Source organism: Dendroctonus ponderosae, unplaced genomic scaffold, assembly GCF_020466585.1.
Source record: "Dendroctonus ponderosae isolate FM_Combo_2020 unplaced genomic scaffold, Dpon_F_20191213v2 Dpon_F_20191213_2, whole genome shotgun sequence".
Classification (NCBI taxonomy): domain Eukaryota; kingdom Metazoa; phylum Arthropoda; class Insecta; order Coleoptera; family Curculionidae; genus Dendroctonus; species Dendroctonus ponderosae.
In genome coordinates, this window is record NW_026018165.1 from 3,257,651 (window position 1) to 3,275,082 (window position 17,432).

Consider the following 17,432-nt stretch of genomic DNA (forward strand, 5'->3'; position numbering starts at 1 on the left):
ACTTCAGTGTTAAATTAAATTAAATTTGTGTGAAGCCCTATCTCATATTCTGTGCAAAACGATGGCTTATGAGAAACAGCAGATTTGTGATTGGGTAAATTAGTATGATACAATAAATTCCTGTTCAACAACCATGGTTTACACCATTTCATTTTAGTTTTTAAGCTCATCTATTTTTGATTACACACACTGCAGCCGTTGCAAGAATTAACTTTTCGCCCAAATGTTCCATCTTGTCGGCAACAATGCACGTTTGGGTGCTCTTCCTTCACATCTGTGTAAAACGAACTGAACGTGTAAACGCCAGATTTTCGTTCAGTTCATCTGCACAGATCTGGCTTGCGCAAGCCAAATCGTTCAGATGGCTTGAGCGTGTAAACGGGCTTTTAGTCACGGAATAAAATTAATATTCAAAGTGTCTCAAAAGTGGCAGATCGCCATTATTTGACCCAAAACATGACTTCTGATATCGATGGTCAAAGTTGTTATTAAAAAATTATGAGTTCATCAACTGCAGAAAAGTCAGATATTTTTCCTTATCAAAAATAGGTTTACGTTGCCCTCTAACTATCCCTTGGTTAATTGAGTTCAATTTTATGAATGCTCGATTTTATACAGATTTTTAAAAATGTATGATAATTTAAAAAAGTTAGCAATAAATCAACTGCATAGGACGGTCTCTAATAGTTTATTTGGTTTGCTCGCAATCGGCATTTGCATCTCCTGCTGGCAATAATCATAAATATGACGAACGGAGGCCGTAAATATGTAGGAAACGAGAAGTAAAAGTATACAGGCTAAGTGTTTTTATGTTTTTTGTGCTTTTTGCACATACTGAGCACAACATTCAAGAACTGTGAGCAAATTGCAACTTTATGGAGTTTAAGCAAATCAAACAGGAAATAATACTGATCAGTAAATCAAGAGTTAATGCGAGTTTAATTTGACTGGACAAATTTATCAAATATTGCTGTGATAAAGAAAATGTGATGTAATTTTATGTGTTTTTCATTTGCGAGTTTAATCTAGGCTGAAACTAGGTTTCTTTGCTGAACAACAATGGTAGAAATTATATCAAATTCTTACAATAACTGAAGTTTACTTTATACTAAACATTCTCTGCTTATTCACCTTAGTTTTATTTAGTCATTTTTCAACTGAACGGTTAGGTGACAATTTTGAAAAAAAAATTGGATTTGAATTCATCAAGGTTTAAAAAAGTCGAAAATGAGGTATTGTATTTCTGATGATTTTAAGTGGACAAGCTGACAACTTAGAAATAATACTTAATATCATCTGAATTGACTTTTTAATTTAAAACTATTTGTCCAAATCTTCTAATTTTTATTGGCCAAATTCAATATTCTAGAAACTATTAATCAAGTGCTAAATCTTCAATTTGAATGTATTAAATGGCTGCTATTTTAATTCACTTTCATTAAATTACTTCTAAAAGACATCATATCTGAAGCCCGCTTCTAAAGTTAAGTACCGCAATTACATGTAACAAGGTAGCAATTTCCTATTAAGCACTGACTCGTTGAGCCAGTCAAAGCAAATACTTGTTCTACATATTACCTGTTTAACTATAAGGATTTGATTTAGTGGCTTCATCAATCTGATCTCTGCCTGGATGTTATTAAGGCTTTTATGTCGGCTCCGATTTTGCAAGGAAAAACTAATGATTGGCATCAAATTGATTTTGTTTTAATTTAATTCATGTTTAATTTAGATTGTTTAGCGATAAAATTTAATTCAATTACATTAAGCTGGATTATGGGATTTAAGTTTTCAATTTGTTTACAGATATCGGCATCTACTTCTCAAAATGAGTAATATTTGTAAATGGATACTGTGCGCAATTAATAAAAATAATTTAGAGATATTTTATTTTATCTATATGCATTTTGTATGTTATTATAACTATTATACATTTAGCACCGGTATGCGCAATCATTTTTGTATGCGGTTAAAAAGTTGGCCGGAACATGTTTTTCCTAAACAGAAACAAAAATAATAAAGTATTTCAAACAATTCCTTGTATAATATCTTTTTTTATTACACATTATTTGATCCAACTGTATAGTTACAGTTGTTAACTATAAGATGAACAGGACGATTCTTTCATTCTTTGAGCTTTTTATCTGCTAACATCTTGAAACAATACTTTACTGTTCTCTCGTTTTATCTTACGCTTGCTAAGGCCCTAATAGACTTTAACAATGCCATCCTCTGCATATGACATGGCTGAAAGATGCAAAAAATGCATTTCGAGGTAATACTAAATCCTTGCCGATTCCGTCCGATAAAAGTCGTACACACATAAACTGTCTGTATGCCTGCCTCTGCGTCATTTTCCATCCTTGTGCTGTTCCTAGAACAACTTGGTAACTCATACGGCTTCAGCAAGAGCAACTTTCAAACAAACCTGGTTTCAATTTTACGACTGTTCGTGATTACTCGCAATGCAACGAAGTAATAAAGATACAACATATCCAATGTCTTGAAATTCATTTTTCGGAATTTACTATCTTGATAGCATTTTTTTATCTTTTTTAACTTTCTGTAATGGTAGACATCTAAATCGCTTATTTTTAAAAAACCTTATTACTCGAAAAGCAATTTAAGACTAATGGTAATCGCACTAATTCCCTCAATTAAGAGTATAAGCACAAACTTAAAATAACATAATACCTCAATTGCTTTTCAACTTTTAAAAATTAACTCACAGAAATACTGCTCAAATTTTGAGACGGTTTTACTGCTACACTTTAGCAGCACAAATGTACATTGATCAGTAGACTAAAAATTGACCTTTTTGCGACAAAAATAAGGAAAGTAACTGGAAGACTTCCACGGAGTATCTTCCAAGGTTTTTAGCTGAAATTTGGCATCAAATATTTACTATTTGTTGCATCTTACAATTGATACCATTACAGAAAGAAAATACATTTGAAAAGTTTTTTTTCGTAAGTTTACTGTTTTGGAAAAAGTGCAAGTTTTTCGTTTTAAAGAAGCTGAGTGATCGAAATTACTTTTTCATTAGAGTCTTTCATAAACTCGGTTTTTTCCTTTAGGTTTAATCAGAAATTTTCACACTCTTAAGAGTGAAAAGCAAAAATCTGTAGCTCGGTTCAAAACAGAAAAGATGAAAACTTTGCATAACAGGATTTCATCAAAAATTTCCAGCCTATAAAAAGTTGGAAGCAATAAAGTGCAAATTCTAAGGATGGTCTCTGCTATAAAGCTTCCTGTATTGTAATTTATGTCGGTCTTGCTTGAAAGTTGAATAAACATGGCAGATAAACTTAAAAATGACTACAAATACATTAATTATAGTTTAATTGCTTATTATTTTAGTCTCTGCTTAGCTACTCTTTAGCTTAGCCAATAAATTGTGACTTCAAACTCGCACTTACCCGGATTTTAAAAAAATCCACGTCAGCATTGTTTCTTGAGAAATAAACGCGAAAAGCGTATTTTCAATTTCATATAAAAAATCGGGCATTTGCTACTTTCATTTGATTTTAAGTTAAATGTCTTGACACTTTTTTAAGCTAATTTTATTTCTTGCTTGGTTATCTGACATTAAATGGAACAAACAACATACAAATGCGTTATTTAAATGGGAAACTAGAGAAACACTGCTGTTTTGTAAATTATTGTCTTCATTAGTACAATACTTTATATTGTACTAATGAAGACATTGTAACCAACTTAATTTCCCTTTATTTCAGATTTACGAATTTTCGACTACGACTATCTGGTAGATCCTTATATAAGAAATTCTAGGCAAATTAGCAGCAACAATTACCAATGTCGGGGTGAAGGTACCTTTCTCGACTCCGGCAACTGCAGGCTATTTTACAGGTAAATTAATTAAGGAACAGCAATGAGAAAAACTACATGAACCAATCAACCAAGAGAAAAAAGAAGCTCTTGTTATTAATATGCAAAGAGGAGTTTAAGAAAAAAGTCCGTTTTTATTTATTATGAACGCATAGGTATATAAGACCTATTAAAAAGAAATAATTCTACAGATGTGTTCCAAACGAAAACGGAGGCTATGTTGCATATGCATTTGAATGCGGCGAAGGAACTATTTATGATCCAGCTATTGGCGTGTGTAACTACGCTTATGCAAGTTCCCGTTTAGAGTGTGGAGGTAACTTTAGAGCTACCACTTCAAGCACTGTCGTCTATCCAGAACTAATTCCAGCAAACGGTATTGCTGCAAGCACAGAGCAACCAATCCAGACATTCAGCAGTAGTTTAGCGCCAGAAAGCGGTAGCTATTATCCAGAATCCAGCTCCTTAGTTCCAGAATCAACGACAAGAGCGCCAGCACCAAATCGCTGTGTAGCTGCCGGGTTTCGAGCAGACTCAGTCAACTGCAGAAGATTTTATAGATGTGTGGATAATGGCAAACAGGGTTATACTCAATATGAATTCACGTGTGCACCAGGTATGAACACTAATTCAATGGATTATTCTTAGTTGTTTATTCGGATGTTTCTTCAAGGAACGGTTTTTGATGTAAACGCCACAACTTGCAATTATCCAGAGGCAGTTGAAAGACTGGACTGCCTAGAAGAAGCGGACGGTGGTCAGTTACTCTTAAAAAATGCACCAAACAGCACGCAATCTATTACACAATCTAGCACATGGGAACAAAGCACTTCTTTTTCTAATTCCTCAGCACAGAATAGTACTTCCTCTAGTAGCTCCTCTAGTTCTAGCTCTTCAAGCTCCTCCTCAAGTAGTTCTAGTTTTCAAAATTCTAGTTCGTCTTCAACGTTCCAGAATTCAGGTAAGTTTCATTGCATTTTGTTTTGAAAATGAGCATTTTGCATATTTTAGTGATTAGTACTTGCACTGTTTGAGCACTTTTGATGATTTAGCTGAATTTAGATGATACCTAAATAGCATTTTGTGTTAGGATAAAATGCCTCCATGCACTTAAGGACTAGCCACTAATACAAAATGTTTCTTATGTATAGTTTTGTTGCCCAATAACTAACTTGGATTTATTTATATGCATTTTTTGCGAGCAGTCGAAAGTTATAAAATGTACATATCTTGAAAACGATTTACACTTATTGCCAAAGTTGATCAATATTTTACATGGTTTAACCTTTTACAAATTTTAGATCCAGCAAAACAAGCACTCAAGTTTATTCGCTTTTTCTCATCAAATTAAATCAATTACTTACTTTTTACGCATTCAGATGTTTACTATTTATCTATACTATACTATCATATATCGCACATTCTCAAGAAAAAAATTCAAATCCATAATGAAGCTATACATCAGTAAATATATTGCAAAGCTTCCCCACATCAATTCACTACCTTAGAACTACACATTTAGGAAGCAACCAAAATCAAATGAGCGGCAGCAATAGTCAACAGCAAAGTGGAAGCTCCTCCTCCAACCAGCAAAACTCAACCAATGGCAACAACCAATCGGGAGGCTCCTCCTCAAATCAGGGTGCTTCTCAATCGAGTAGCAACCAACAACAATCTGGAAGTTCTTCATCTAATCAACAAGGCGGATCTTCATCAAATCAGATAAACAATCAAAACAGTTCGTCAAACAACAACCAACAGCAATCGGGAAGCTCATCGTCGAATCAGCAACAATCTGGGGGCAGCAATAATCAATCCGGAAGCTCCTGGTCAAACCAAAACATGAACCAGGGTGGTTCTTCAAATAACAATCAGCAGCAATCAGGAAGCTCTTCTTCCAACCAAAATAACAATCAAGGCAGTTCATCTACAACTCAACAAGGTTCCGGAAGTAGCGGTAATCAATCTGGAACATCCAGTCAACAAAGTGGCAGTTCTACTTCGAATAATCAGCAGGGAAGTAGTCAGGGTTCTGGTACTAATAGCAGCTCTGGTTCATCTCAACAAAATGGTGGTTCCACGTCAAATCAGAGTAGCAATCAAGCAAGCTCTTCAAACAATAACCAGCAGCAGTCAGGCAGCAACAATCAATCTGGAAGCTCGAGCTCTTCTCAACAATCTGGTGGCTCAACATCAAATCAAAGCAACAATCAAGGAAGCTCTTCAAGCAATAACCAGCAGCAGTCAGGAAGCAACAATCAATCTGGAAGCTCGAGTTCTGCTCAGCAATCTGGTGGTTCCACATCAAATCAAAACAACAATCAAGGAAGCTCTGCAAACAATAACCAGCAGCAGTCAGGCAGCAACAATCAATCTGGAAGCTCAAGTTCTTCTCAACAATCTGGTGGCTCCACATCAAATCAAAGCAACAATCAAGGAAGCGCTTCGAATAATAATCAACAGCAGTCCGGAAGCTCGTCCACTAATCAAGGTTCTGAAAGTAGTAGTAATCAGTCTGGAGGTTCTAATCAGCAAAACAGCAGCCAAGGCTCCAGTACTGGTAACAATCAGTCTGGAAGCTCCACAACTTCAAACAACAATCAACAGCAATCAGGTTCATCTTCCAATCAACAAGGCTCTAACAGTGGCAGCCAGTCTGGTAGTTCTGGTTCATCTCAAGAATCTTCTACATCAAATCAGCAAAATAATCAAGGAGGAACATCAAGCGGTAACCAGCAACAATCGGGAAGTTCCGCGTCCAATCAACAAAGCTCTGGAAGCAGTGGTAATCAATCCGGAAGCTCCAACCAGCAAAGTGGCAGTTCAAGTTCAAGTTCAAGTAATCAGCAAGGCAGTAACCAATCAAGTCAAAACAATCAAACATCAGGCGGTCAATATCAAGCACAACGTGGACAGATTTCTAAAGGAAATTGCACCAGAGAAGGTTTTGTGGCGGATCAGGAAAACTGCAAAAAGTTTTATAGGTGAGTTCAAAAAATTTCCAGAATCTCCAGTGATTGATTTAAATTTACGTGATTAGGTGCGTAAGTAATTCAAAAGGAGGTTTGATTAAATACGAGTTCCAATGCCGAGACAATACTGTTTGGGATCAAACAGTTCTGGCTTGTAGTTATCCATATTCTGTAGTTGGAAAATGCTATGCGGCACAGCCTGGACTGCCCACACCCACTCAAAATGGTATGCATCGATTTATCCAAATAACAAATTGTGTTAGTTTTTGTTTATTTTGGAGGCACCACATCCTCTTCTGGCTCATCACAACAAACTGAAAATAACCAAAGTGGATCGACTTCGAATCAGAACCAACAAGGTGGTTCAAGCCAAACCGAAGAGCAACAAACAAGCTCGGGCCAAAGTTCCACTGAAAATTCGTCAGAGCAAAATCAGCAAAGTACCTCAATGCAATCAAATCAAACTCAGTCTTCATGGAATCCAATCACTGATCGACCTGGCGAGTTAGTTAATAATCAATGCGCTCTTGGTGGCTTTGTAGGGGATGAGTCAAACTGCAAAAAATTCTACCGATGCGTGCAGAACGGACAAGGCGGTTTCACTAAATACGAGTTTAATTGCGGAGATGGCACTGTCTGGGACCAAGAAACACAAGCTTGTAACTATCCCTATTCAGTGAAAGGCAAATGCAACCAAGCTCAAATCACTCCAGTGAATGGAAATGCTACAAACACTGATTCAGCACAAGAGGGCCACGGCATTCAGAACCAGGGATCTAGTAATCAAGGTTAGTCGGAATTCTCTATAAATTAAAGGTCTTCTAGGTCTCGGGAAACTTTTGCATTAATTTTTTGGTTTAAAACTCCGCTTTACATATTTCAGCTTCTGAACCCTTTGAAGAAATACAGATTAATACTTCAAAATACTTCATGCCTAAAATCTTCAGCACCAGTCATGTTACATGTGCTTCCTATCTACTGCGTTCTAGTTATTCACTCACTGCATTTCAAGAGACAAATCTTAAAATTGTTTTTGGTTTCAGGATCGACAACTTCCGAAACATCGAACCAAAGTCAACAAGGTACCAGCAATCAGAATCAATCAACCAACCAGAACCAACAAACGGGTTCGAATCAAAGCGGTTCCAACCAGTCTCAGCAATCCGGTTCTTCGACAAATCAGCAAACCAGTTCGAGTCAAACTGGGACTGGCCAAGACACTTCCAACCAATCCCAGCAAGGCAGCGCCAATCAGAACGAACGGCCTGTTAACGAGAATCAAACAGGCAGTTCAAGTCAAAGTGGTTCCAATCAATCCCAGTCTCAGCAAACTGGAAACAACCAAGGCGGATCAGTTTCCAATCAGAACCAACAAAGCAATCAATCCAACCAGTATGGAACGAATCAAAACACCTCTGGGCCAACGCCTGCAAGGCCTGGCCAATTAGATAACAACAAACAGTGTGCATTAAGTGGATTTGTTGGTGATGATCAGAACTGCAATAAGTTCTACAGATGTGTGGAAAATAGCCAAGGAGGGTACATTAAGTATGAGTTCACTTGCGGATCAGGAACCGTTTGGGATCAGGAAATGCAAGCTTGCAAGTATCACTATGCAGTTCGCGGTAAATGTTATATGGCAAATCCAGAAGTTACAATTTCTGAGCCAAATAATTCCAATGCTGGCACATCTCAAGGTGAAAACCAATCTGGCGGATCTAATCAAAATCAGAACACGTCCACTAATCAAGGTGAGTTGATTAACTCATTTTCTCAACGTTCTATGTGATTATGATGCTCAAGTAAAACAAATTTTTAATGTTGTGAACAGCATGTGAGCGAAAATGTATATATATCAGGCACATTTTATCATGACATAATAATATAAGGTACAATTTTCTTTAAGGATCAACTAACAATCAAAGTCCACAACAAACCGATAACAGCCAACAAGGGGGCTCCAGCCAAAGCACATCCCAACAAAACCAAGGAGGGTCCGAACAGAATCAGCAATCTGGCGCAAATCAAAGCCAGCAGAGCGGTTCCGAACAAGCTAATAATAATCAGGGTCAATCAAATGCAAATGAAAATCAACAAAACCAATCATCCGCATCGTCTCAAAATGGATCATCTGGTTCTTCACAAAATGGTTCTTCTGGAACATCACCAAACGGATCTTCTGGATCATCCCAAAACGGATCGTCTGGATCATCTCAAACCGGATCTTCTGGGTCATCACAAAATGGTTCTTCTGGATCATCACAAAACGGATCTTCTGGTTCATCTCAGAACGGATCCTCCGGGTCGTCTCAGAGTGGCTCTTCTGGATCATCACAAAGTGGATCCTCTGGCTCATCCCAAAATGGTTTTTCCGGGTCATCCCAAACCGGATCTTCCGTATCATCTCAGAATGGATCTTCCGAACCCGCCCAAAACGGATCAACTCAAAGTACTTTCAATCAAACGCAAGCTACTGGTCCAGCTACCGAACGTCCAGGAACGTTAATTAATAATGAATGTGCCTCTAGTGGATTTGTGGGCGATGAGCGAAATTGCCAAAAATTCTACAGATGTGTTGATAACGGACGAGGCGGATATGTAAAATACGAGTTTAATTGCGGCCAAGGAACAGTGTGGGATGAAGGAACGCAAGCCTGTAACTATCCGTTTGCTGTTAGAGGTAAATGTTACGTAGCTCAACCTGGACCAGTAAGTTCTGGATCCGATGTCAACAATAATGGTGCTCAAGGCGGGTCTCAAACTGGCAATCAGAACCAAAATGGGAATCAGGGACAAAACGGAAGTCAGGGCTCTAATGAGATCACGAATCAGAACAACAATGAAAATCAAAATTCAAATCAGAACGAAAATCAAAGCAATAATCAAAGTGGAAATCAAGGTTCTAATGGGAATCAGGTGCAAAATCAAAGTACTAATCAAAGCGGAAATCAAAACAATAATCAGGGCTCCAACAACAATGCAAATGAAAACTCCAATGTAGGTCCAAATCAGAATCAAAATAATAACGGAGGCAAGTTGTGCGCTTTTATCAATTTTTTTAATGTAATCGAAACGTTTTTCTTCAGGGACTGCTCAGACCCAACCTGGAATCCAGCAAGGCGCTTCGCAGCCAAGCCAAGGGCAGAATAACCAACAGAACGGATCAGAACAAAACCAAACTCCGCAGCCAGCTACTCAAGGGCAGATCATCAACAACCAGTGCTCACAGCCAGGTTATGTATCAGATGAGCGTGATTGCAAAAAGTTCTACAGATGCGTGGATAATGGCAGAGGAAGTTACGTAAAATACGAGTACAGTTGTGCAAATGGAACCGTTTGGGATCAAAGTATCATATCTTGCAACCACCAGTTTCTGGTATCAGGAAAATGCTATCGGCCAGCTGAACCTGGTCAGTAACTTTTCATCAAATTTGTCAATTGTTTCCATATTGATTATTTTTAGAACAATCATCTGGTTCTACTGACCAAACGTCCAATCAGAATCAGAATGGTGGATCAGATAACTCCGGTTCAAACCAAAACGGATCTGGACAAAACCAACCAGGTTAAATAAACTTTTGTAAAAAGATTAAATTTCACTAAATCTGCATTTTTTACAGGTGCCTCCCAACAGCAAAAACCTGGTCAACAACCGGTCACCAATCCAAGTGGTTCTAATGTAAATGGAAATCATCAAGGTTCATCAGAAGAAAACCAATCAGGTCAGACTCAAACCGGAGGGTCGAATGTAGGACAAAGTCAGACCGGAGAATCAAATCAGAGTCAGGCAGGACAAAGTCAATCTAGTGGGTCAACTGGATCAGGTCAGAATCAATCGGGTGGTTCAAGTCAAAATCAATCTGGGGGATCAAATGGAGCAAATCAAAGTCAAACCGCAGGATCCAATGGTGCCGGGCAAAACCCATCTAGTGGATCAAATGGGTCAGGTCAGAATCAATCCGGTGGAACTTCAAGTCAAACTCAACCTGGAGAATCAAATGGAACAAATCAAAATCAATCTGGAGGATCAAGTGGTACAAATCAAAATCAATTGGGAGGGTCAGATGGAGCTGGCGAAAATCAGTCCGGAGGATCAACGAGTTCAGAACAAACTCAATCTGGAGGAACAGGTGGAAATCAGTCTGGAGGATCAGGATCATCATCTGGATCAGGTCAAAGCTCGACTGGTCAAAACCCATCTGGTGGAACATCAACTTCTCCAGCTGTAGAAAAGCCAGGTCAAATCATCAATAATCAGTGTGCTGCAGGAGGATTTGTCGGAGATGAACAAAATTGCAAAAAATTCTTTAGATGTGTTGAAAATAGCAACGGAGGCTACATAAAGTATGAGTTTACTTGTGGTGAAGGAACGGTGTGGGATGAAGGTTCTCAGGCTTGCAACTACCCTTACGCCGTAAGGGGAAAATGCTACGTAGCCCAACCTGGTTTACCAACTTCTGGATCAACCGGCTCTGATATAAGTGGAGGATCTCAAACAACCGGACAATCCCAAAACGAGAATCAAAGTGGTTCTAATAACGTAGGTAAGTAATAATGTACAATACCTAGGTAGGACCTAGGTTAAGGAGGATTCCCTTAGTCATCACCATAATTTCGATTAATCATGCTTGTTAAAACCCTAATCTGATTTAGTCCTTTCGCTTGCAGGGTCAAACCAAAGTGAAGGAAGACCAAACCAACAAGTTTCTACAAATCCTCAAACTGGCACGCCACAAAACCAACCGCCAAATTCAAACAATTCTAATAGTCCTTCCACGCAGAATCAAAATGGCTCATCAAGCAACTGCAATAATCAAACATCCTCCAACCAAGTTTTTCCTGGAGAACTTCTCAACAACCAGTGCATAAAAGAGGGATTTGTAGCCGATGAGCAAAACTGTGCCAAATTTTACCGTTGTATTAACAATGGGCAAGGTGCACTAACAAAGAACGAATTTACTTGTGGAACGGGCACTGTTTGGGATCAGTCCATTTTTGCTTGCAACTACCCCAGTGCGGTTCGAGGAAAATGTAGTCAAGTTGCTTCGCAACCGTCACCCGGGGATGGTACGTAGAAAAATGTTTCACTGATTTTACTATGATTATCAAATTTACCATTCCAGGCTCGGCAGAAGCTTCTTCCCCTACTTCCTCACCCGAAGCTGCAAATTCTGGTTCTTCAGCGCCTGCTTCACCTGGTTCAGTCTCAGAGCTTTCCAGTTCAAGTGGGTCATCATCTCAAGTTTCGGGGTCGTCAGAGCCTTCCGGACCAAGTGGAGCAACATCTCCAGTTTCTGGGCCACTTTGCTCGCAAGATGGCTTCCTAGGGCACGCTCAGAATTGTTCCAAATTTTACAGATGCGTTGCAAATGCACGTGGAAATTACGACCGCCATGAGTTTTCTTGTGGCAAAGAAACAGTGTGGGATCAGCAAAGTTTGACTTGCAATTATCCATGGGCGGTACAGGGTGCATGCAGGTCGGAAACTCCCATTGCTGAGGTACGACCATTGTCAGTCATTTTTGGCCGAGCATTAAATAATCAATTTTAGTCTGGGAGTTCTTCAACCGATGAAAGTGGTACTTCTGGCACCATAAGTCAATCTTCTACCACTTCTGCTGGAACCACTGAAGTGAAACCTAGCACAGAATCTTTGACGACAATTACAACTACTTCATCTCCTATGAGCTCTAATTTACCTACCGAAAGTACTCAAGTTGCTACTGAAGTCACATCGAACCCAGATAGTACAACTGAAGGTAAGTGCTTGAAGCAATATTGATAACATTCATTGGTGCAATTTGTGCAAGAAAAATAAAGAAGAAAGAATTGGGAATAAGGCAGAAAACCTTTGCGAAAATTTCCACATGGATTGAGGCAACTAAAAATTAGTTTATTTGATTGTAACCAAAAAGTTACCAGTTCAGGGTTTTTTTTCAATTCTCAGCTCCATCATTTTATAAAGAGACACCAACGCATAGCAGGAAAATTATAGTTCCTTAAGTCTGGATATGCTACTTCCCAACCAAACGGAAAATTTGTTCATGACAAAGCTTGAAAACGACTGAAAAATTAAATAAATGCCGTTCAATTCTATGTAGTCGATTTCATAGCCAAAATTTTCATTTACTAAGATACGAGTAGACGGAAGATTCCATTGGAATCAGTGCTCCAAATAATAAATATACATTTTGAGATTGAAATAGAGGACACATCCATCCCAGTATCTACAAGATTACATTGCATGTAAAGTTTGACAAGATAATAAAAAATAGGTGCTTAGAGAAATTAACTAACAATATAAATTTAATAAATTGACTCGGTCGAAACTTGGAGTTAAGTTACTTGTTTGATCAACCTGTCACTTTAAAATGCACATGTACAAACGCAAATAATCCAATACGATAATCAATTTGAACAGATTTTACAACAGAAGCCACTAGTACAGTGAACATAGAACACACAACACTGCACACAAATCCGGAAAACACATATTACACTACGGAACCGAACGACCTTTCAACAACTACACCAGCCATTCTTGCAACCACTGTAGATGGAGAGAAAATTGAGAGTACTACTGATTATCAAACTACACCGCTTATCACTGGAACTACTGAATTCGAAAGCATTTCTACCACTGAACCTTTTCCGTCGACTTTGGATCCTCAATACACAAGTACTCACAGTGCAGAAGCTACCACACCATTTGAAGGCAATATGAGTACATCTTTTACAGTGGAAAGCACTACGCTGGATTCAGTAACAACTTCAGACAGTCAAAACACTTTTACTTCCACAACAGAACTATTTGAAACCACTTCGATGGATCTAAGCACACAATCAACATTGATATCTGAACACATAACACCGGCAAGTACCGAACTCACCACCATCCTCATGGAAAGTACCACTACAGAAGATCTTTTTGAAAATGCTAGTTTATCCACAATCCTTACCGAAACCACAACAGTTGCAGATATTGGAACCAGCATTCCATTTGATTTAGAAACCACTACACTTAGCATCCCCATTACAACCGATGATACAGTTTCTACTGAAACAGCTTCCAGAACTGAAGAATCAACTTCACTTCAAACCGACAGTACTTCTATCCAGTCAACTACACTAGTAACTACAGAAAACACTGAAACAATCACAACAGAAGCCTTCATGAGTACTGAAACCGAATTTCCGACTTCCATTACAACTCGAGTACCGAATACGAGTTCTGAAACAGAAGCTTCCACTGTTTTTGAGATTGAAAGCACTTCACAAGGTTCTACTGAAACGACTGCACCAAGCACAACTTCCTTACCAAATACAAATAGCGAATCAAATATTTTATCAACTGAATCTAATATGATTGAACAAACTACTACACAAAAACCCGAGTCCACTACAGATAATACTACAGAACAGCAACAAGTCACCACGGATGGTGACATTGAAAAAACTACACAAACCAGCGTTAGTTCAATGCCACCCACGGAAAATTTTATATCTGCAAATGAAACAGAAAGCACTACTAGTGCAGAAAGTGTAGAAACTTCAACACAATTAACTTTTACAACTTCCACGGGAGATCACACCACAATTAGTAGCGAAACATCCACTGGATCGAGTACACCGTCGGGAGGTAATTTATTCCTAAGGAAATTTGGGGACCGTTTGTTGATTCTACTTTGCACCAATTGATTAGGCACCGAACTCATTGCACCTTTTTGTGATAATCGCACAAAGCATGTTATGGCACAAGTTATTGTCAGTGTTTTTTGAGTACATTTTCTGAAATATTTCACCTTCATATTCGCCATGATTTCCTTAATGAGATTAATTGGAAAGTGTACTTGAAATAAACTAATTGTTACTAACAACTGAGTTGTTTCTAATGGGGATGTAATTGTTCTTGGTGTAATTAAAAGGATTTCGGTCGATTCCTAGATGAATCATCTACTAATATCAAGGACCAGGTGATGAGGATTTGGTACATGCACAGACCTTTTAAGCATCTGAATACATTGACATTAATTCACCAGTAAATAAATGTTATTAACTTTTCTGTTGGTGTCTATCTAATTTGAAATTCGAAAAAATATGAGGAATTGATTAAAGCTGATTTTCCCTTTACAGGCGGCTCTCAAATGGAACCTTGTCCCATTGGACAGCTGGAAGGCGATCAAATCGCTTTGGTATGTCCGACAGGATTTAGAAGACATCCGAAATATTGCAACCTTTTCTATCAATGTACGGCCAACGAGAAATCCCATGACTATAAAATATTGGTCTTAAGCTGCCCACAAGGTAACTAAAACATTTTGAGTTGCATGACAGATAGTTACTAGAATCATTGAAAAATGAAGTGTTTTTATCTTCTTCAATATTCTAGTGATTCGGGTAAATTTCACACTTCGAATAAATAAAATTTAAATTTAGTTTGGACTCACTTGTTGCAAATAGTTCACTCAGAATGCTGAAGAATTGGCATCTTCTTTTCTTTTCGGTATTTCAATTCTTGTTAATCACTTGAAAAGTAAATTATTTTTTATTTTTAATTAAACATTAATCGAAAATTATGAATTCGTATTGAGAGTTTATGTTCTGCAGTTTCCAACTTCTTTTGTTCATCTGTTGTTTTGATTATTTCACTCTGCGTGTGCATCAGCATACTATAATATTTACTTTGAATATTTTCACACTAATCAATTATCACACTAAATAAATCAACAACAGATACTTCGACTCCTTTTTAATTAAAATATTCTCCGTATAATGTCTCGAACAGCTTTCCCTGATATATTTACAATCCTTACTTCTTAGGCACTATTTATGATGACAAGATGATTCAATGTTTGCCCCAAAACGAAACTAGTCAGACATGTAGGGGACATATTGCAGAAGCGAGTTTATATAGGAAACTGGATATTAACGCAATTTCACCCGTAAGTATTGAGTTGAGGTTTTAAAAACTCAAAAAAAGAGTTTGGTAGTTGACAGGACTTTCTTTATCGAATTATCTGGTTGAAACCCAGAGGCTTGAAAACGGGCATAGTAAGCAAAAGACTTTGAAACACACAATCAACAGTCGAAAAACAGATCAATATTTTTATTCTAATAGAACAGAGTTTTTCAGAATAGCTAAGAAATATCTTATATGATTTTTGATAATTGGAGTTTTCTTCAAATCCAAGTTTATTGATCGTAGTCTATTTTTAATTCCACTAGTGCAGATTTCACTAAAAATGAGAAATTGTTTCCTTTAATACATGGGCAAAATGGATCAACTTCGAGCAATCTAGGAATTTTTCCTTCACTACATTTACTTATTAAATAGACTACTTTTTACATTTGTTATTTACTGAAATAGTTACTAATTTTGAGATAAAAATTAACTCTAAAAATAACACATTTCAAAATGTATGTATGTAAATAGTAAAAAAATACATACTTGTTTAATTGTCTTCTTCACTTGTTCCACATTTGTTTATTGATATTAGTTTGATTACGTAAAATTATATATAAAAATATGTAATAATAATTATAATAATTTTTATTTGTCAGAAAACACATTATTTAATACACTCTTAGGACATTGTAAGCAGACTTAAAAACGAGTGTCAAATATTATATCATAGAAAATGAAAAGCCCATCTTTGTAGAAAAAAATATACTCATTAATATATTGTATAAGTATTGAGAAAATATTATATGGCAGTCAGAAAAAAACAATTAAAGATTTTTTCTGTAAATTGTTCATTAAACGCTTTTGCATTATAAGTCACGTTTTAAAAAGCGCCAACAAAATAACTTTAATCACTTAATTGATACAATTGTTACGCACATCTCTGAATAGTTTGCTTATCAAATTTTAATCTCATTTTAATGATTATGTAGTATAAACCACTTTAAGACAGCTTATAATATGTGAGTTTGGATTTTGTCAAAAATTTCCGTTTTATAAAACAAATTTTGCAGACAAAATATTTAAATTTGCTTTAAACTTTTGCTTTAAACTGATTGTTAATTTTTTTAATTTTTGGCTTACCCACAAAGTTAATAAATTTTTGGCAATACGTATAGAAATAATACATTTTATTTGCTAATATATGTTTTTTGATGTATAGATTCAAATAGAGACTCGGAAACCACTTTGTCCGTTTGAAGGGTCGCATGAAATTGAATCAACAATGGATTGTTCACAGCAATTTGTAAAATGCCAAAGAAAGACAAGGAGTCTGCAAGGATTCCTTTATCAATGTCCAGAGGGATTTGCGTACTGGCAAATAAGTCGGTAAGTAATATTTCTTATGGTGTTTGAAATGGTTGCGAAATGTTCTTAGGTTTGTAGAAAATTTGCTTACTTCGCAATTTTATTTCATTTTACATTAGTAGGTTTTTATTTATCTAACGGTTTCAAATGTTTCGCTCTATATAATTTGCCTTCAGTTTCCATTAGACATGGTGTAGTTTGAAAATGAAATATTGTGTTAAAACATACTTTACGTTAAAAACTGAAAAGCGGAATATTGAAATTTACTGACATAAAAAAGTTATATGCAACATGAGTTATACTTACGCAAATAATTTCCACAGTAGATTCGATTACCAAAA

General features: G+C 36.9%; 1 protein-coding gene across 3 annotated transcripts in view; it reads left to right on the forward strand.

Moving 5' to 3' along the window:
* Window positions 1-17,432, forward strand: part of LOC109536927 (hornerin) — a 36,723-nt gene that overhangs the window by 18,386 nt on the left and 905 nt on the right. The window contains exons 3-21 of one of the 3 annotated variants that reach the window (XM_048663792.1): window positions 3,738-3,870; window positions 4,041-4,165; window positions 4,220-4,465; window positions 4,523-4,810; window positions 5,372-6,833; window positions 6,890-7,047; window positions 7,103-7,609; window positions 7,865-8,572; window positions 8,728-9,852; window positions 9,908-10,231; window positions 10,285-10,386; window positions 10,442-11,365; window positions 11,490-11,888; window positions 11,945-12,321; window positions 12,373-12,580; window positions 13,795-14,460; window positions 14,955-15,125; window positions 15,642-15,763; window positions 16,946-17,112. In XM_048663792.1, the coding sequence (XP_048519749.1) occupies window positions 3,738-3,870; window positions 4,041-4,165; window positions 4,220-4,465; window positions 4,523-4,810; window positions 5,372-6,833; window positions 6,890-7,047; window positions 7,103-7,609; window positions 7,865-8,572; window positions 8,728-9,852; window positions 9,908-10,231; window positions 10,285-10,386; window positions 10,442-11,365; window positions 11,490-11,888; window positions 11,945-12,321; window positions 12,373-12,580; window positions 13,795-14,460; window positions 14,955-15,125; window positions 15,642-15,763; window positions 16,946-17,112 (8,212 nt within the window). The remainder of the gene's footprint in view (window positions 1-3,737; window positions 3,871-4,040; window positions 4,166-4,219; window positions 4,466-4,522; window positions 4,811-5,371; window positions 6,834-6,889; window positions 7,048-7,102; window positions 7,610-7,864; window positions 8,573-8,727; window positions 9,853-9,907; window positions 10,232-10,284; window positions 10,387-10,441; window positions 11,366-11,489; window positions 11,889-11,944; window positions 12,322-12,372; window positions 12,581-13,794; window positions 14,461-14,954; window positions 15,126-15,641; window positions 15,764-16,945; window positions 17,113-17,432) is intronic. The other 2 variants (XM_019903406.2, XM_019903405.2) reach the window with 2 other exon arrangements.